At 47.4% G+C, this 20,175-nt stretch overlaps 1 protein-coding gene across 2 annotated transcripts in view; it reads left to right on the top strand.

Moving 5' to 3' along the window:
* The first annotated feature begins 2,668 nt into the window (after positions 1–2,668).
* Positions 2,669–20,175, top strand: part of MB (myoglobin) — a 52,204-nt gene continuing 34,697 nt past the window's right edge. Inside the window, exons 1-3 of one of the 2 annotated variants that reach the window (XR_005222655.2) lie at positions 2,669–2,955; positions 7,797–8,019; positions 15,719–15,860. Coding sequence is in view for 1 of the 2 variants with exons in the window: in XM_007062671.3 (XP_007062733.1) it covers positions 2,861–2,955; positions 7,797–8,019; positions 8,960–9,106 (465 nt within the window). In the remaining variant the exon portion in view is untranslated. Of the gene's footprint in view, positions 2,956–7,796; positions 8,020–8,959; positions 10,015–15,718; positions 15,861–20,175 lie in introns of those variants that run through there. The other variant, XM_007062671.3, reaches the window with a different exon arrangement.

Below are 20,175 nucleotides of genomic sequence, written 5' to 3'. Positions count from 1 at the left end.
TGCCTAGAGTCCAGGGCAGAGATCAAACAAACCGGAAGGTACTACCAGAACCAGTCAAAAGCCAAAACTCAGAGACAAAGGGTTTGGTTATACTTCTGGCTTTTTGCTTGTCTTTGGAGCGTAGCAGGGGGAGTAGCATCACAGCCAGGAAGGACCTTTCTACCCTCCACATTCCTACCCATGGGAAAATTTGAAGACCTTTTGGAATTTCTAGGACAATGTAATCTCAGCAGAAATCAAAAACTCAGAAGACTTCAAGTTGCAGTCAGGCTACTGAAAGTCAGCCTAACTGCACACTTAAATCCAGATCAGAGAGGCACAACGACAATCTCCTTGGTGCGAATACAGTAGTTTGTAAAAACACCCTTGTTTATTTATTCTGATATTGTGTTTTAAGCGAGCCACTGATTCAGTGCTGCACCATCCATCAAAGACTGAGCCTGAACTCAGTTTTTGCCTCGGCAGATGCTAGCTGCTGGGAGAGGAAGTAGGGTGGTTTGCACTGGCTGTAAATGTTGGGTGGGCGGTAGAATTTATATATGACTAATTTTGTGTTTTGTTGGTTATTGTTTTATTACTCTGGGAACTGATATAACTATTTTATTTTTGTGTATTCTGACTAATGCTCCTCTGTATGAGTTTGGGTGGTAAATATTTTCCCAAGGAACAGGCCCTCTGTGTTATATTGGAATTGGAAAAGGTTCAGAAAAGGGCAACAAAAATTATGAGGAGTAAGGAACGGCTGCCATATGAGGAGAGATTAATAAGACTGGGACATTTCAGCTTGGAAAAGAGACAAACAAGGGGGGATATGTTTGAGGTCTATAAAATCATGACTGGAGTGGAGAAAGTAAATAAGGAAGTGTTATTTACTCCTTTCAGTAACACAATAACTAGGGGTCGCCAAATGAAATTAATAGGCAGCAGGTTTAAAACAAACAAAAGGAAGTATTTTTTCACACAACACGCAGTCAACCTGTGGAACTCCTTGCCAGAGGATGTTGTGAAGGCCAAGACTATAACAGGGTTAAAAAAGGAACTAGATAAATTCATGGAGGATAGGTCCATCAATGGCTATTAGCCAGGATGGTTTCCCTAGCCTCTGTTTGTCAAAAGCTGGGAATGGGCGACAAGGAATGGATCACTTGATGATTACCTGTTCTGTTCATTCCCTCTGGGACACCTGGCATTGGCCACTGTCGGAAGACAGGATACTGGGCTAGATGGACCTTTGGTCTGACCCAGTATGGCCGTTCTTATGTTCTCTGCACTAGGAGGGGTTTCCTTGGGTGGAGGCACGAGGTGCCTTTGTTGATGAACCCAGGACTCATACCCACACCTCAGGGCTGGGTTACACTCACAACACCACTGTGAAGTAGGCCACTGCTATTACCCCCATTTTACTATGGGAAACTGAAGCACTGAGAGACTTACTGACTTTCCTAAGGTCACATAGGAAGTTTGTGGCAGGGAACTGAACCCAGATCTCCCAAGTCCTAGGCTGGTGCCAATTTTCATCTCCTAACAAGAGCTCCCTTTCTCTGTGTATATACACTTCTGCTTAGCCACAGATACGGGTGCATATTAAACAGTAATTGTTGATTGAATTTTATTATCAGGCCATGTTCTGACCATGTCAATAAGGATTCCTTGAACCTGGGAGCGAATAAATCACCACTTCAGTGTGCCTGCCAGTTGTCTGTCCTTCCCTGGCCAGCTCCCTCTATGGAGCTATAAAGAAGGTTGGTAAGTCTCCCAAACTGTAAACACAGCACTGTCCTTCCCTCCCCCCCCCCCCGCCCCCGGATTTCTCCAAACACACAGTTATTTGAATGTAGGGATACAGACATTTAGTTAATGATTAGGGGAGGGAACATTATCAGACAGGATCAGACCCTGGGTCCATCTAGCCCAGAGTCCTGTCTCAGATGCTTCAGAGCCCTGAAATATGCAGATGTGGGATAATCTGCCCCTGACAGTAGGTCTCACCCTGGCCTCTCATACTTAGAAATTGTTTTGAGCCCTGAAGCATCAGGTTTTGTATCATTTGATAAATGGTTACCTGGGGGCTATGTGACACATTCTGGGTACCACCTTGCAACATTCAAGCAGTTCAGTGCTATAATGTTATATCCCCCTTGGTTTTTTCCTGGTTCTGGAGAGTGAGGAGGGGAACACATGGCATTTGGACCCAGAGGAACTAAAAGCTCTCGAGGAGATTTCTCCATGACACTGTGTGATTTTCTAAAAGAGAATCACCTGCTTTTATCAGAGAAGAAAATAAGAATATTAAAAAAGAAATATAAAATCTTATCCCAGATCCGCAGTGGAAAGGAAATACTTTTGTAATCAGTAACCAGTTCTACAGGACAGCTGGGACTTCCCCTGTTGCCCATCCTGGGGGGATGAATAGAGGTGCAGAGAATGGGTCACTACAGACAGACGTGGTCCATCTCGGTGCTGCTGAGTGTGTGGTTCTGAAATCTACAGCTTGAAATTTTGACTCTGCCTCTCGGGTCCTTGGGACAGCAGCTCTGTGACAGGCTCCTGGCACTGCACTCCAGCAGTGTCCTTTCTGCCACAATGGGATATGTGCCAACCCAATAGGAAAAGCAGAAATTATTCCATCAGTGGCAGCCACAATAGCACCTGACCCAAAATAGCTTCCCAGAAAGAGAGAGGCAGATTAGGTTAAACTAGCCTGAAAGAGAGCGAAACTCCAGCTGACAATTGACAGGTGTCCGTCTGTGAGGAGGGATTATAAACCGCAGGAGTGAGCTCTCTAGCAGCACTCTGAGGCAGGGCATTCGGCTGCTAACAACCTCATCTCTGCTTTTTTTTTTCCAAGCACCAACGAATTATGGGGCTCAGTGATGACGAATGGAACCATGTCCTGGGCATCTGGGCGAAGGTGGAACCAGACCTCACGGCCCATGGACAGGAAGTTATAATCAGGTAGGCGTGAAACTGGTGATGGAAGCATGCGAGAGAGCATGGCTCAAGCGCTTGGTGCATTGGACTTTAGGAATAATATGCTTTTGAGCATCCTTTAGAGGTGTACAGGTGAGAAAGCAAAGAGGGTGTTGTGTCTCATTAGCCCTGGGGCTTTAGTTTTCTCTAGCATTTGTATGAACTGACTTCTTTCTTTATTGATCACTTCTAGGGCAGTGGGTTTCCCGTCACTATGGTTTCTGGGTCAAAAGCGTTAACTTTTTAAGGTTCCCCTCCCCCCCCCGCCCCCCCCCCCAAAAGGTCTTGGGTTTTGTCACTCCCTTTGCCCTGATCAGCTAGCCCACTAATGAAGTTGAACTCCAGGTCCCCACTGTCAGAACACAGTGAAGCAAAATGTTGGAGTGAGGTGGGTGTCCCTCCCGGGCCTTCCAATTCCCTGCAGTTGGTCCCTCCGGAGGTAGGGAGGGGAAACAGCATGGGAGGATACAAAAAAAGGGGTCGGGGGAAGAGATGAGAGAAAAATTGTATGTGACCAATTTTTATGGAATCTGTGATTTCATCAAATTTGCTGTGACTATCTGTGATTTCCCCCCACCAAATTTCCCCCGCCTAATCATTTCTTTCTGTTTCCTCTTTGGTAGTCCTCTTCCAGCCTGCCACAACCTCAGGACAAACCATCTAGAAAGGTGGGAGGTAGGACCCAATCTCTTTTTCCAAAGCCCAGCTTGAGTCTGTGGTCTGAGATGGGGCACTTTCCCATCCCATCCTCCTCCACTGGAGTGTGTGATTCTGAGGTTAGGGTGGGAGTTCTCCCCAGGCCAAGCTCTAGGGAGGCCCCACAACACTGAGTTTTTGAGCATCTGGGGATGGAGCAGTGAGTAGCATTTCAATGGCCTTGAGGTCCCCCTCCAATGGGATGGACATGCTGGGTTTTGATTCCCCTGGGTGCCGTGTTTCAAGTCACATACACCATGAGCTTTAACAGTAAACTGAGATCCCCTTTACGTATCAGTTCTGCCTGTCCAGTTCCAGAGGTCACCAATCCCCATAGGAACATGCTAAAAAATGATGCACATAAACATGTTCTTGGTTAAGTTGCTCTGAGTGCTTTACTTGTGTTATGGTAAGGTCATCTTAACTAAATGCGGTGCCAATGACGTTGTCGATATTTTAAGAAGGGGCTGCTACCAGATTTCTCCCTTAGCTGGTGCTAAATCCCATATACCAGAGGTATGGCGTATACTTGCAAGGGGAGGACGCGGGGCAGGTGACTGGAGAATCTATCCCTTCCCCTCTTTGAATGAGAATGTTTTCTTTTAAGCATAGCTAAGGAGGGGAGCAACAGTGCTTGGCAAATCCATACTCAGCGCCCTTCACTGGAAAGGTCTATACTCTGCTCTTGAAAAATATCCTGAGTGTAGTATTCTTGTATGACAATTTTTGGTTCTGGTAGCAGCCACAGTATGTTAGACGCTTTTCCAGAAAAGAAGGAATTGTCCTTGCTCCAAAGAGCTCACAACCAAAAAGACAGACAGAGAGAGGGTAGGGGAAATGAATATAGCATAAACAATAAGAAAAGCCAGCCATGGTGGTGTATAGCCACATCTTGGCAATACAGTGTTTTAATAACATAATGGGGAGGAAGTGCAAGGGGTGTTTGTTTTTTGCATAACATACATAGATTATCCCTCACTACCCCAAGACCTAATCAGCCAGCTGGTTTCTTGTAGGAATCAAGAGGGATTTGAATACAGGGAGGCCTTGCAGACGTCTGTTGGCATAGTAGTGTGTTCAGCCTGTGCTAAGTGAAAGAGCTTGTAGGTAGATATCATCCCTTGGGAATATTTTTGGAAAATACTTGACACTTGATGCAGCTGGATGCATTTCAAGCAAAACAAAAATTGCTCGTCAGAGGTATTTTTAGGAGTCCAAAAGATATATCATCTTTGGCAGGCATAATTTAGCCATAGCCAGGCAGAGGGTGAAGGGAGATCCATCAGAAGCATAGAACAATCATAACTTTTCTTCCAATTTAGCGGTGGCATTTTAACAAGGCTAATTGGTCCTGATAGGCTCCTTACAGTGCACTGGGTGGAGAGTGTGTCTGCAACAAATTGCTTCGCTTATAAACTACAACAGCATATAGTTCAAATGATACTAAGTGAAGCAATTTGTTGCATGTCCTTCCCTAAGAGATACCTCTGTGCCAGTCATTTCTTTCTGAAACAAACCAGGTCGTGAAGAGGAAACAAACAAGAAGGAAAAGACCCATCTTGATACATGTAGTACCCCATAAAGGACAAAATTGACACAGAAATCCTTTGTTCTGGTAACACTGGTGCCATCTTAAATGAAAGCCCTTTAAAGAATGGTCACCCACATAAAGAATCTTTTTGCTACAAGGCTGTTCCTATTATCCATATACTCGGGGTGTTTGTCAATTTAATCTAACTAATATAATGATGTCGTAAGACTGAGAATCTGGCACGAGACTGAATGGCCCACAGAAGCAGAACTCCCTTTTTACTGCCCTCTGGGGGGTCTCTAGTTAAAGGTGGAGGGACTGACATACCTGCTACTGGCCAATAGCATCATTCCACATGGCAGTGAAACCTGGTGGCCATCACGTTGTGAAAGATGGTTTGGTGGTGAAGGCACTGGACTCAAGAGATGTGGGTTCAATTTCTGGCTGTACCACAGACTCTTCGGGCAAGTCATGTAACCTCTCTGTGCTTCTTTTCCCCATGTGTAAAATAAGGATACCAATAATTTTTTGCCTTTTCTTTATTTGCCTTGTTTATTTGGAGTGTATGATCTTCAGACCAGGGACGGCCTCTTTGCCTGTGTCTGTACAGTGCCTAGCTCAATGGAGCCTGATCTCGGTGCTACTGTGACACAAATGATACATACTTATTAGGTACTATATGAATAAATAATAGTAATGTGAGCCAGTATTCCCCTTTCATTGTCACTGTAGAAAGTGGGGCAAAAGTGACGTTTCCTTCAGGACTGGCTGCCTGCGGTATCCATCTCCAACCCCCAGTAAATTCAGCAGGGGAGGAATGGTGACAGGTCAGGTTTTTAACCACCTTCCCACCGTCTCCATTTCAGGAAACAGAGCTCCTGTTTGTAGCTTTGGATGGTGTGGGAAACTTGCCGGCCCTGGGATGGCTGCAGACCTTGTGCTCCTCCAGCTCTTGTTACCCAGTTGCTCCCCATTCTCTAACAGTGCAGAGTGGCAGAACCGTGCTGTCAGATATCAGGCTTAGCTGGTAGATGGGTGAGAGAAGCAGTAGGAATTAACACACACTCTCTGCCATGGTGTTGGGAGTGCTGACTGCTGTCTGCACACACACAGGACTCTGGCACAGCATCTACACCTCTCGGTCGAAAGGCTTTTGGTAGCATCTTTGACCATTCTATTTAAGTGCTGTACATGGCTCCCCTGGGTGGGAGGGAGGGGAGAGAGAGATGTCTAATATTGTTCCCTCCTGGTCGATTTAAGAGCAGCGCTGATGGGCTCAGATGGGAACTCAGAGTTTAATGGCTGTAATGCCTCATGAAGCAGAGCTTGAAGAAGCAGCGAAGGCATTAAATTGTGTGAATCCTCAGAGCCCCATGGCAGGTGAGGGAAGAAGGGTTTTCTCAGACAAATGTCAGTCACTCCTTCGTGTCCTGGCTGGCCCTGTACTCCTACCCTGATCCTAATACGCTGGCACAATCCCAGGTGACTGGTGCCAAAGGGCTAAACAGCTGTGAAAAACAAGTAAGATGGGCACCTGCTCTGTGACATCATTTGAAAATGTTAAGTGCACTGCCTGCCTGCCTCTCATGAAGAGAGATGGAGAAGGCTGGGATCGGTCATCTTAGAAAGGAGATAAATACGAGGGAACAGGATTAAATGTTAAAAAATGATGCTTGGTCCAGGGGAGGAGCTTCTGTTCTCCCTGTCTCATAACACAAGAACAAGGGGATGTGCAATGAAATGTAAAAGCATCAAATTCAAAGTGGACAGAAGGAAATACTTTTCCACACAATGTGTAATTAGACTGTGGAACTCACTGCCACAGGATGTTGTTGAGGCTAAGAACTTAGCAAAATTCCAAAAAGGATTAGGTATTTATGTGGACAACAAGAATAGCCTGAGTTGTCATAGTTATTACTGAAAACTTGGAAAGGATCTAAAACTTCTTACTTCAAGGCATAGGTGCTGGAATTAGGAGTACTGGGGGTGCTGCCGCACCCACTGGCTTGAAGTGGTTTCCATCATATCAGGGTTTACAGTTTGGTTCAATGGCTCTCAGCACCCCCCACTATACAAACTGTTCCAGTGCCCCTGCTTCAAGTGTCAGACTAATCTCAAACAATTGAAGGCCAGGATGAGACTTTCATGGGAGGCAAATCCCACATCTGCTTTCTTATGAGGTTCTTATACCTTCCTGTGAAGTATCTGGTTCTGGCCACTGTCTAAGGGTATGCCTACACTACAATCGGCAGTGGGATTGCAGTGTGTATAGGGATACCCGAACTCTAGCTAGCTTGGATACCAGAGCAGCAAAGCCACAGTCGCATGGACTGGACAAGCCTACCAAGAACCCTGGTTAATTACTTGGATGGCTAGCCCATGCTGATGTCTGTTCTGCCTCAGCTTCACTGCTCCAGTACACAGTCCAACTAGATTAAAGCTAGCCTGGGTTTGTCTACTCGAGCTGCAATCATACTGCAGTGTAGAGATCGGTTTGATGCTGAAGTAGATGGACATTGGGTTTGATCAAGTCTGGCAATTCCTGTTTTTTTCCCCATCCCACCTTTGCACCTCATGGGTTCCCTGCCTCTGTTCACAGACTCTTTCAGCTTCACCCCGAGACCCAGGAACGCTTTGCCAAGTTCAAAAACCTGACGACGATCGATGCGCTGAAGAGCTCAGAAGAAGTGAAGAAGCACGGTACCACTGTCCTTACCGCCCTGGGCAGGATCCTGAAGCAGAAGAACAATCATGAACAGGAGCTGAAGCCACTGGCAGAGAGCCATGCCACCAAGCATAAAATCCCTGTCAAGTACTTGGAGGTATGGGAATTGGAGAGGGTTTCTCGGGTGAGAGGGGTTCAGTATGTGTAGAGAATGTGGGCTTGAGTGGGAGGACGGGTTGCACCTCTGTTCACTGATATCTAGTTGGACCTGTATGAGCTCTGTGTGATGTAGGAGGCCACTGTAATATTGGAAGGCTCAGCTCCTGGGGTGTGAGTCCCCACGTTTACATTGCTCACACGCAACCCTTAACAATAACAAACCAGTGGGTGCAGCGCCAGCACCCGTGGAAACCAGATCATATTAGAACAGTGAGTGACAGCACCCAAGATACTTCTTTGTATTATAGCAGCATCTGGAGGCCACAGTGAAGATCGGGGATCTATTTTGCTAGGCACTATACAAACACAGAGGGAGAGTTTACAGTGTAAATGGACAAGGCAGACAAAGGATGGGAGGGAAGTGACTTTCCCAGGATCACGAAACAGGTCACTGACAGATCCAGGGCTAGAACCCAGGTGTCTCCCAAGTCCCAGCCTAGTGCTTTATAGGCCACGATGCCTCTCAAATGGCTGAAGGAAGGACTACTGAATTCAGTCCTAGGACTTGCCTATGCAAACACTTAATTTGTGGCCAGCTGGAGTGTAAATCTATCTTGCAGTAGCTTACCACGCACTAAGTGCCTGTATGCACCCTGCTGCCATGCACCAAAAGCTCCCTGATGCACTTTGATCTACTCCCATTTCAAAGCGGCGTAGATCAAAGCGCACTAAAGAACTTTTAGTGTGCGGCACCTGGGTCCACATGGACACTCAGTGCACAGCAGGATTGTGCGGGGTAGATTTACACCCCTGCTTGCCGCGAGCTAAGTGTTTGTGTAGACAACCCCTATCTGCAAATAATTATTTACTGAAAGGTCCCTACTGTGAGTGATGCTTATCTGTCCCTTTTCCTTCCCCCACCCCCTCCTTCTTGACAGTTCATTTGTGAAATCATTGTCAAGGTCATTGCTGAGAAGCATCCCTCGGACTTTGGGGCCGATTCCCAGGCTGCGATGAAGAAGGCCCTGGAGCTGTTCCGAAATGATATGGCCAGCAAGTACAAGGAGTTCGGTTTCCTTGGCTAGCGTGCACATCAGGCGACACCTCCATGGAGGCCCAGCAGTGCATCTTAGAATAGCTTCCTAAGCCCCGGTTTGGGTGCCTCTTAAGTGACCATCCAAAGAGTGAGGGGGCGCTTTTGATTAGAGCAGTGTTCAGTCTCTCACCAAAGAGAGGCGTTCACGGTGATATCTGGCTTCACCTAGAGGAGAAATCTGTTTTCTTAGCAAAATAATGTATTTGTTCATTACGGAATGACCTGAGACCTTCTCCCCTGAGCTCGGCCCCAAAGATCCCATCTCATAGCAGAGCCAGAGAGTAGGAGAATGTTTAAGAATAGATGTCTGAGAATGTGTGTGGGAGGGAGAAACTGGGCTTGAACTAAGAACTCTCCTGCCTGCTGCTAGAATTGACACCACAGCTGGCACTGAGGGACAGCCTTGGCCAAGGTCTCCAAAAGGAACTGGGAGTTTTAGGTGCCCAACCAGAGACGCCATAAATGGGCCTGATTGTCAGGAAGTGCTGAGCTCCTGCCCTCTGAAAATCAGGCCTCCGTAAGGTGTCACAGTCACTAGTTTGGAAGAACTTAGCAGCCTCACATGAGCCACCAAAGGAGTGAATGGGCTGTGGGGAGTGTCCCACCTCCCCCTAAGAGGGGGTGACAGTCTCTCAAGAGCAGGGATGAGACATGTTAGCAGGTTAGAGGGGAGCTTGTATTGCTACCAATGGTATTATGCCAATTCTGGGGATAAGCACAGCCCTTCAGCCTCTGGGGGCTGGCAAGTGTCTCACTAGTTGCTAAACTCTCATTAGCAAAAACTCTCAAGAGAAAGTGTAGGACTCCCTTGATCCCCAGCAGCTGCTGCTACGCATTTGAATTTCCATCGCACTGGGTGGTGAATAGTGTGTTTCACAGTAAATAAATATGCTTGCTGTACCGGAGTCTGTGTCTGCTTCTTACGTTTGAGAAGTGCCTAGGTGAGAAGCAGGGGAGGTGGGAAAAAGAGAGAGTAGCAAACACCCAACATTTCCTCTCTGTGACAATCACAGGCCATTGCCCCTGTGGTACCAGTCTACGTCTTGAGATGCACTTGGAGTCTGTATGCTTTAGTGGAAATCAAGCTGCCCTGTGGAGGAATAAAAGCCCCTTATATTTGTGTATGGGAGAGACACCCTCAGCTCTGTCATTGCTCAAATACCAGCACAGATTCACAGGCTTATCGGCCTTTAAAACTCCACCTCAGCTGAATTCTGGGTCCCTGACTGCACTGTGTGGTTTCCTTGACCAAACTCTGTGGCCACTGCTGGGCTGGAGATTCTCCTTGGCCCAGTACGGGTTCTTCCTTTCACAGATGCTCAGCTGGTGCTACTTCTGCAGAGAACTGAAGGTGACACTGTACTCTACTTTCTAACGGCAGCACATTTCTTATGTAAACCGAAACATGGCAACAAAAGAAATGCATCTTCTAGCTCAAGAGGGTAATAGGGGGCTGCAGCTGGCAGGCAAGTGGTTAAAACCTGCAATGGAAGAAGGACAGGCCAGTGGTTAGCCTAAGACTTGGAAGGCCGGAGTGCAATTCCCTGTTCTGCCACAGACTTCCTGTGTGTCCTTGGGCAAGTCGCTTAGTTTCGCTGTGTCTCGAGATAGTAGTATTTCCCTACCTCAGAGCTGTTCAAATACGCTGAAGATAGCGAGGGGCTCAGTATGATAGTAATAGGGGCTCTAAATACTTCAGAGCACGTTCCCTACTTCAGTGTGAGTGAAATCAGCAGTGACTAAGCCCCCAGTTTCCTTAAAATACAGAAGACTAGCTGAGGTGAGGTCCTGCTCCTTCTCCATTCAGCTCAGAGGTCCAAAAACCCTCTGCCACTCAGAGGAGAATAGGGGCAAAGTCCTTGATGGAACAGGGAGTATTTCTTACTTTGCTCCCTTTATAAATTCCCACCACTCCAGTTTTGGGTCATGATCAGCATTCTCTGGGAACTCAACCTTTCAGAATTTGGCATTGTTAACTAGCTGGAAGGGTCACTGAACTCCCTCTTGCCACCTAGATGAGGTTACAGTCTACTTGGCCCTTGTCTCAGTCAGACCACTAGCAGCTTGCGCATTCTGGCTCGGGGTATAGCAGCCGCTGCAGGAAGAGCAGCATATTAAATATGGGCCTAGGACTGTCAGTTGAACACAACAGGATTCCCTGCCAGCGAAAACAGCCGCTGCTTTTGGCTATAAAGCTAGGCTTGGTGGGGAGCTAAATTCTGCAGCTATGGCAGCTGCTTATGTCAGTCCAAGTGGGCCAGCAGCCATCTATGGCTATGTTCATTTAGGGCAGTGTAATGGAGGAGTGGGGCTTGCTGCTGGCTGTGTTGTGTCTGACTACTTGCTGCATACTCAGCATAAGCTGCAGTTCTATTGGGTGAGGTGAGTCTCTACCCTCCCCAGCCAAGCTAGTAGGGAACAATGCTAAGCTCACCTCAGTCGTGTCCTATTGGTTTGGCAGAAAGCCAGTCACCCATTTGTCTGTAGTGTGGTAGCATGGAAGCACCCCCAGTTGGTGAGCAGGGCTGTGTTGGGCTGGGCACTGTACAGATAGGACAGTCCCAGCCCCAAAGTGTTCACTACCTAGGATTTTGGACAGGCTAAGGTGGTAGCTTTCGCTTTAAATCCTATCCAGCATGCCGATTGCTGGGCCTCACTCACCTACCACATGGCCAGTCCTCTTGCTTTGTGGATTTCCCCCTCCAGTAACTGGTAGCACTGGCATGCACGTTAGTGACTAAATGCTGCGGTGTTGATCACTGGCTCGTTGCAGGCGAGGATGGAGATGGTTAATTATGTTATAGGGCGAGAACAATAAAACACCTCTCGTGGGCACTGTACCCAGCTTTGTCCCACCAGGTGCAGCTGATGTGAGGAACAGTGCCCAGAACATCAGTCATTTCTTCAGCCCAAACACCTGAACCCTCATCCATATGAGGAAATTTGAACATGCTGAGACTGCTTGGGGTCTGGGCAATGTCCCAAGAGCACAGAGTCTGCACCATGCTTGTTGCTAGACTAAAGGGTGCTGCCCCAGTGCCCTGTACCCAGTGCAAAGTGATGTAAAACGCTGCCAGCTCAGCATAGTTACAGGTTATGGTCACTTGGCTTGGACGTGGAGAATCCAGCCAGAGGCTATAGGGGACTGGCAGAGGGGTGCATGTGTCCGTCCTAGAAGTGACAAAGTAAATGGAAAGAGAAGTCCAGGTCAGACTTGTCTCACAAAGGCTTATAAATGTGTCTAGCTGAGCATGTGTGAGAAGAGAGAGCCATGCAGGCCCGTTTGTTAGCACATAAATTCACTCCCTGCCTCTGTGACCCTAATCATGGCAGGGTCCATCTCTCAGTCCTGTGACTTGCATATAATCCCTTTGCAAATGTCAGCAAAGGTGACTTTGTGGCTTTTTAAAGAGCTGTTTTATAGACGCTTGGCTGAGTTGCATCAAGGTCCTTCCCCAGCTTGGCTGCCCTCACTCCATAAAGATACAAGCAAAACAAGCATCTTCTGCCACCCCAGGAAGCACTGAAGCTGCCTTTTATGGCGAACAGTAGCAAACAGAGGCACCTCCCTGGTATGTCATGCAGTCCAGGCTCTTGCATGTGTCCACAAGCACTACAGTGATTTCCAGCACAATAGCCGTGCATTCAAACTACGGTGCATGTTCGGGTCATGGTGATCAGCCATAGCTGTGCCTCATCCCCCTCATCCAAACGATCCTGCTGCCTCAGCTCTTGCTGGGGCAAATGGAGATTTAGTAGCACCAAGTGTTGCACTAGTTGGTGATGGATTGTTTCCGAGACTGTTTGTTTTCCCCGGGAAGCGCAGTACAAATATAGCATGCGGGGGCCCTGCTCTAATATTACAGCCTTGTTGTGGCCCGGTCACACACTGAATCAATTGAATAGTCTGGGCTGGAAGACCTCCTAGCTTCTAGTTCTGGTGTTTTCTCTGTGCCTCCTTGTTTATCTGAACAGCAGCTCCGTGGGCTGACAGTGGTATTTGTTTGGAACTCCTAGTGCGAGAACGGGAACCTCATTTACTCTGTCCCTTTCTCATCTGCTCCACCCCCCCCCTTCCAAATTCCACAGTAGATTCTCCCACAATCCCACCGTAGGGGTGGAAAATTACTGGTGTTGACATCATGCTAACGCGGGGGGGGCTCTGCCTTGGGCCTACGTGAGAGCAGTCCCGTCCTGCAGGCTGTTGGTGAGCTCTTGGGTTATCGAGAGAGTAGCTGATATGTCAGAATGGTTCTGTCTCTTCTCACTCACCCCCTCCGCTGGATGAACGTATACAGGAATAGTCAAGCCACTCAGAGGAAACCCTTTGGGGGATGCAGGATGTCACGTATTTACTGGGAGCGGGCAGAGAAGGGGGAAAACTAAATGGGACAGAAAGAGTGAAGGTAAAGCACAGCTGGAAAGAAAAGAAAACTGCAGAAATTGCTACCAATGGGCTATCAAGCCAGGTCTCTTCCCTTGTACAATAGCTAGTTCCATGAGCTTCAAAAAGTTGTTCATAATTTTTCACTGCTTTACAATGGGCAGGAGGGGAGGAACATGTCCTGATCCCACTGATGATCCATTTATGATCTGTTGCAGGGAGATATTGAGACCGTTTAGTATGGCTACTCTCACTTCAGCAGCTAGTCTTCTTATTACCCTTGTAAAAAAAATCTTATATGCTTTTTGTCTCTATATTGTCATGTGTCAGTAAGTTCCACAGGTTAATCATAGCACATCAAGTTTAAACTGCTCATCCTCACTTTTCTGCTCTTACATAATTCTTCTGTGTCCAACATCTCAGACCTACTCAACTTATTGTAAGCTCTTCTCCCGGCCCTTCCCTGGTCTATCAAAAAAGGCAGGCTTGACACCGGCTTGGTCTCCTTCCACTCTTGTCCCCATGACTTTTTCTATGCTCCCTCTGTAAATGAAATGACCTCCTAGACCCAGTTCATGAAGCCACCAGATGCACATTCATAGATTAAAAAAATCCTTAACATGGTTCCTCCTGTGGTTTTCCAGCACATTCTTTCTAGGTCTGTTTTAGATTGGAAGCTCTTCAGAGCAGAGGCTGTCTGTCTGTGTATCTTGTCTGGGATGGAGCACGTTATGGGTATTTAATTAATGATAAGGTATTCTGGTTTATTATCTATTTTGAATCCATTGTTTTTTAAATCAGAGTACCCATCTGTTATTGAAGCATGACTTAGTAAAGGGGCACACCTGCTTAGCCTTCTTCCTGCTATTCATTATATTATTGCTGTCTCATTTAGATCTAGGACGCTTCACTTCCTGCAGAGAACGGCTTGGGCAGTAGTCCCATGTGCTCTTAAACAATTCCATCCCCGAGGTGGTCACCTTTAACTGGTAGATGAGACTATTCCTGTATCCAGCTGTGCAGCTACTCCAGTGATCCGGTATAGCTAACCAGACAGATTACAGATGCTGTCTGTATATATCTACACTTCAAGTTGTGTAATTTCCAGCTCAAGGAGACCGATTCACGCTAACTCTGATTGAGCTAGTGCATTAAAAATTAGTGTGAGGGGCTAGAGGCCCCAAAATCTGTAGGCAGCACATTCGCGACGCTAGGTAAGTATTCAGGTGGCTGCCGTTACAGCGACATACTGAAAATAGTGTTAGCTCATCAGAGCTAGTGCAGGGATAACTCCTGGAGCTGGAAATGACACCTCCAGCTTGAAGTTTAGATTAAATGACAGAGTGTGGTTAAGAGCTTTGGGTTTAGTTTGGAAGAAAAGGCTCTGGAGACATACGCACTATTATCCTTAGAACTCTGTATAGTGGCTTAGTCTTCTCCTTCCCAAAGAAAAAGCCCTGGTCTGCAAAGAAAATGGCCACAGGTGCTGTGAACATCAGTGGCAGGCCAAAGCAGAAAGGGTTCCAAGCCCCTGGAGTCGCTAAGCTAGAGATTTATATATACAAACAGAGAGAGAAGGGAGCAGCCTGTCTTTTGAGGGCACAGCGGGTGCCAGCCACCTGGGGTACAATTAGGAATCACCTTTTCACTCAGATCCATTTGCTTTGCATTTAGCCTCCGCATAAGGTGCTATGGATTCTAGTGGGAGCTTTTAGGCTACCATCAGCCATGTCCCGAGCTATTAGTGCACAGCGTTCCTGCTGTCAGACTGAACTATACATGCTGGGATTTGGACAAAAAACCACTGGCTTGAGACGACTCAACATACTCCACTTGCAATGTAACAGAAAATGGAAACCAGGCCTTTGTGTATTAACTTACTGAACCCCAAGTCCCCAGTAGTGGTCCCTTTTGTGGCAACGGCTGTGATCTCTTTAAAGCACCAAGACTTCAAATCACAGTTCCCAGCAGCAGGGGTAGAGAGTAAGGTATCAATGGAAGCAAGTTAAAAAAAAAAAAATTGACATCCCTCCCCCACCCCCATGCTGGTATCCATCCCGGTTGGCAGTGGTTAGTAGACCCTGCCACTTGAGGGCATGACTTGGTTTCTGGCTTTAGTGTGTTATGGCTATGGGGAAGGGAGGCTGGATTTCCTGGAGAAATTGTGCTGTGATTTGTATGCCTGCGTCACACTCATTCTCCTTTATTTATCCCCAGGGAGAGGGAGATGGTCCTATCCCACTGACTAGATCTACATTCACAAAGACATCATGACTAAATCCACATGGCATGACTGCCAGGCTGAACTCTGATTTAACAGCAGTGCACTCATTTTCAGATCAGCAGTTTGGCCTTACAGGTGAGCTTTAAACAGCATGGGGAGGGTGCATACATATGGTGGGAAACAGGAGGGTCTTGGACAACCTGCTTTATAGGAGAACTAGCTTCAATTTTCACAACCTCTTATCTAACTCTGTATAGTGCTGTAGCAATATTATTAGTGTGAGCTATGCACGAGTGTAAGGAGTCCAGTAAAGGCAACAAAAGCAAGCTGCTCTCTCTCCTGGCACAATATATGTAACAACCAGGATATCATGGAGGCTCCGTAGGAGCTCCATAGATAAGGTTGTGTAGAGATTTCTGTTTAAAGCAGGACTAAAGTCCATTTGTTTTGAATTTCAGCTTAGGTGCTGATGCTCAGTTACTCAGTTCCTGCGGGCACAGAGGGTAGGGCAGGAATGGGGGTAGGGAAGGAGAAAAGGGGCTTTGAGTTAGGTTTGTGCTCCCTGTGTTGTGGGGTAGCCAATGGCCTGCCTGCTCTCCAATGCAAGCTAGAGCAGCCACAGGGCTGCTCTTACGTATGTGCTGTTTCCCCTGGAAGCAGTGACTAGCTGGAGTGTGATGGATTCTGGCCATCTCTCCTCTTGGCTCTGCCTTGCACAAAAAGCCACTGGCTTGAGACCACTCAACATGTTCCACTTGCAATGTAACAGAAAGGGGAAACCAGGCCTCTGTGTATTAACCTACTGCACCCCGAGTCCTTGATGGCAATGACTGTGATCTCTTTAAGTGCTCAGACTCCAAATCACCATTCTCAGCAACAAGTATAGAGAGTAAGATATCTGTGGAAGCAAGTCTAACAAATAACCCCATCTAATGCTACTGCCTCATCCACTCCACCTACATGTTTGCTGAGAGGAGGTTCTCAGAATGCTGTTTCCACTCTACCAATCGTGTAACTGAGAATCAGTCCCTTAAGTCTCCAAATTATGCACTGCTAAGCAGGAGACAACTGAGTTTTTTGGGTAAGCTGCCATTGCCTTCCGTGCTAGCTTCTGCCTTCGGCTTTTGATTGGTTCAGAGGAGCGCCGGCTGACCTTTCCCAGCTTCCTTTCCGAAGAAGTTGGCTCTCTGTTGCTTTCATAACTGGATAGGAAGGCTGAGGTCATGTGACTTTGCCCCTTAAACTACAGACAATTGTCTAGTATGAAATTGCCTTTTTACTGAGTAATGTGACTTCCAGCACAGCCAGGACTTATTGTAATTACATCACTAGTTTCTTTAGGGAGCCATTCTGAACCATTTCTTCTTAGCTTGAGGTAGAACACGGCTGGGGGAAACAGACACCCACCCTTCCAGCCTGAGAGGAGGCTTAAGTGCTCAATGCTAAAATGATCAGAGAATAGTTCTCTCACAGAGCCTGAGTTTGTGGTCACATATAGGTATCCCAGAGCATGGAATTCTAGCAAGAGTGCCTGGAAGAGATGCGTGGTGGAAACAAGCAGTTGGTAAGAAAACAGAGGATTAAATAGTGCTTTCCCCTTGGTTGCTCTGAGCGGCTTGACAGCTGCACCATCTGGAGGGAGCGATGTTAAACAGACCTCCCTTCAGAATGTGTCCCAGTACAGAACTAAGGATTAGAGGAGTTGTCCTGCACACAAGACCTTAAAATGCCTAGGGTACTTTCAAACTGTTATATGCACGCTAGAGGTCCTGGCCATGACTGGTATCCTAATCAAACAGGTTTTGTTGTCTATCAGGCTACATGAGCAATGGCTGGACCACATAATAGTTGCCTGCACAGTTAGTATCTATGCATAGCTGTGTGTCATAATGACAACAGTGCTTTGAGATCTCCAGAGTCATTCTTTCCCCACCCTCCATTTTTTGATCCTTTTCTTTGGAAGCAGCTATTGGTATGAAATTCTCCATTTCACCTCATGGGGATCACTGTGTCTGGTCTCATATTTTCCATTACACAGACTCTTTCATAACCTCCCATGAGACACCATTCTACTACGCAAATGAGAACTGCCCTCCCTTATCTCGCAAGGAGCTGCTTCTGTCAGAGGCCTTGTCATAGCTATAATTTGTTAAGCACAGACCATGTACTTGGGCACTGTACAAGACAAGAGATGACAAGTTTTCTGCTCCAAGTAGCTCATCTGCTGACCAAGTGGAACTGAGAGAGACCCATGCCTTGCCACCAGACCACTAAGCTAGAGGTGCTGAGACTGTAATCTCAGAGACTCCTCTTCACAGACATCAGCACAGCCAAGGACATCACAGAGGCTTATGCAAATGACATCAGACCAACACAGTGGAAGTGCTGAGCAAGTGTTAGCTCAGAGGCTAGTCCATCAAACTTGAGATGCTGAGCCAAGAACTTCAAACTTTGCCTCAACAATAGCCCCGCAAGATAGCCTGACGTAGTCAATAACCTTACAGATGGCCAGGCCTTCATGTAAGGCCAGACAAGCTAACAATGTTGATCCAATGACCTTACAGAGGGCTGTCCCTTAATATCAGGCCAGCAAGTTAGAGGTACTGAACCAGTGAGCTCAGAGGCCTATGCCATGATGTTAATCCATTAAGGTATAGATGCTTAACTGGTAAATAACTCCACAGAGGCCTGTGTCTTCAAATAAGCCAGCAGTTCAGCAGAGACACAAGAGTGCCTTTGCAGAGGTCTGTGTTTTGACATCAGCCCCTCAAGGTAGGGAGCCAAGTGGCAGTGTAAGTAAGCAGCAGTGCCTCGGAAAGCAGCTTTCTCAGAGCATCTCCCTTTCTTTGCCCAGGGAAGGGAGGATTCATCAGGTGAGGGACTCTGAAGTGGGAGCCCAGGAGCAGAACTGACTGAAATTTTTTAAATGAAAAGTTTCCTCTACCTTGAAAACTGGCCTTTTTTGAAAAAAGGGCATTTTAATGAAAAATTGTCACCATTTTCCAAATTTTTTTTTGTTTTTCACCATGACTTCATCATGACTTTATCAGAATTGATTTTAAAAAAACCCCAAACATTCCTGACATTTTTTGTTTAAACAAAAAATTACTTCGATAAACATTTTGATAGTATGTGGATTTAAACGTTTCATTAAAAGGTTTCATGATTTTTTTTAAAAATAAGGTCCGCGTAGAGCCCTGCCAAATGAACACAGCTTCAGCATTTTCCACAAAACTGCATGTGCACTTTTCAGCCAGCTCTAGCAGGGAGATTCGGGGGCTCCAAGCATTCCTGCTCGTAGATGTGCCAGCACTGGCACCTGAGAGGATTACTCACACTGGGAATTCCTTATGTGTTTCCTGTCTCCTGCAGGAAGATCTGGTTTCCTCATCTGTATAGAGGGGCAAAGAGAAAGGAAACCACTTTCAGCTGTCCCTTCTTTCCAGGAGTAAAAGGGACAGATCTTACCACTGGCAGAGTCCATGGGAAACCAAATGGCCCTATAAGTGCCTGCTCCCTTCCTGGTACTGCATGGTGGGGAGGGCAGCTGGGAAAACAATTCACAGCTCCACCCACTGCCTATGAACGGGCAGGCAAACACCACAGGTGTTTTGCTGGCTGTCGCCCTCTTTGGGGACACGCAGTGGTGCAAGTAGAATTCCTTTTTTACCAGTACTCTGCACCAGCTAAAGGGGGGCGGGGGGGGGGAATCTCCCCACATGACTCCTCATGTGACCCTGCCCCAGCCCAGGGCCCTGTGCTCTCCCCATCCCCTCCCCATGATCCATCCCATGTTACCTGGGGGGCTCTGTCCTCTTCCCGCTGGGCTGGAAACTTCTCCAGAAATGCAGCGGGGAAAGGAGCAGAACGTGGGGCCAGCAGGCGGCCCTGCGCCGGTACCTCCTCCAGCGCAGCTGTACCGCCCCCAGGCCCTTTCATGCAGCTGTGTCTCCTGAGTCCAGGGAGGCAAGGCTAGGGGCGGTACAGCCGCACCAGAGGCGCTGCCGGCATGAGGTTCTGCACCTTTTGCTGCTGCAGTTCCCGGGAGAGCCCTCAATCGCAGAGCTCTCCTGGGAACCACAGCGGCGAAAGGAGCAGAACGTCGGGCGGCCCCTACTGTACAGACCCCGGACAGGAGACGCAGGCACGCAGCGTCAATTCAGGGCTCTCCCGGGAACTGCAGCGGCACCCCACGCTGGCAGCACAATGTCCAGCCAATGCAATGGACTAGCTCTTACTTTAGTCTGCTTTAACCACTCAGTCAGAAGAAAGCCCACCAATCAGACACAGCACACCCAAGCTCCAGCCTCTTGGTGTTCACGTAGTTCCTGGGTTTGAGAGGCAATGGGTTCGAGAGGCAATGGGTTCAGCATTCTTACTGGTGTCTGTCTATGGTGGCAGGCTCCTGAGACGTGAACGGTTGATGCCTGGTGAACTCTGATAAGAAGGG

The sequence above is a fragment of the Chelonia mydas genome, chromosome 1 (genome assembly GCF_015237465.2).
Source record: "Chelonia mydas isolate rCheMyd1 chromosome 1, rCheMyd1.pri.v2, whole genome shotgun sequence".
Taxonomy (NCBI): Eukaryota; Metazoa; Chordata; order Testudines; family Cheloniidae; genus Chelonia; species Chelonia mydas.
Note: the sequence above shows the minus strand (reverse complement) of the source record. Positions and strands in the feature narration are given on the sequence as shown.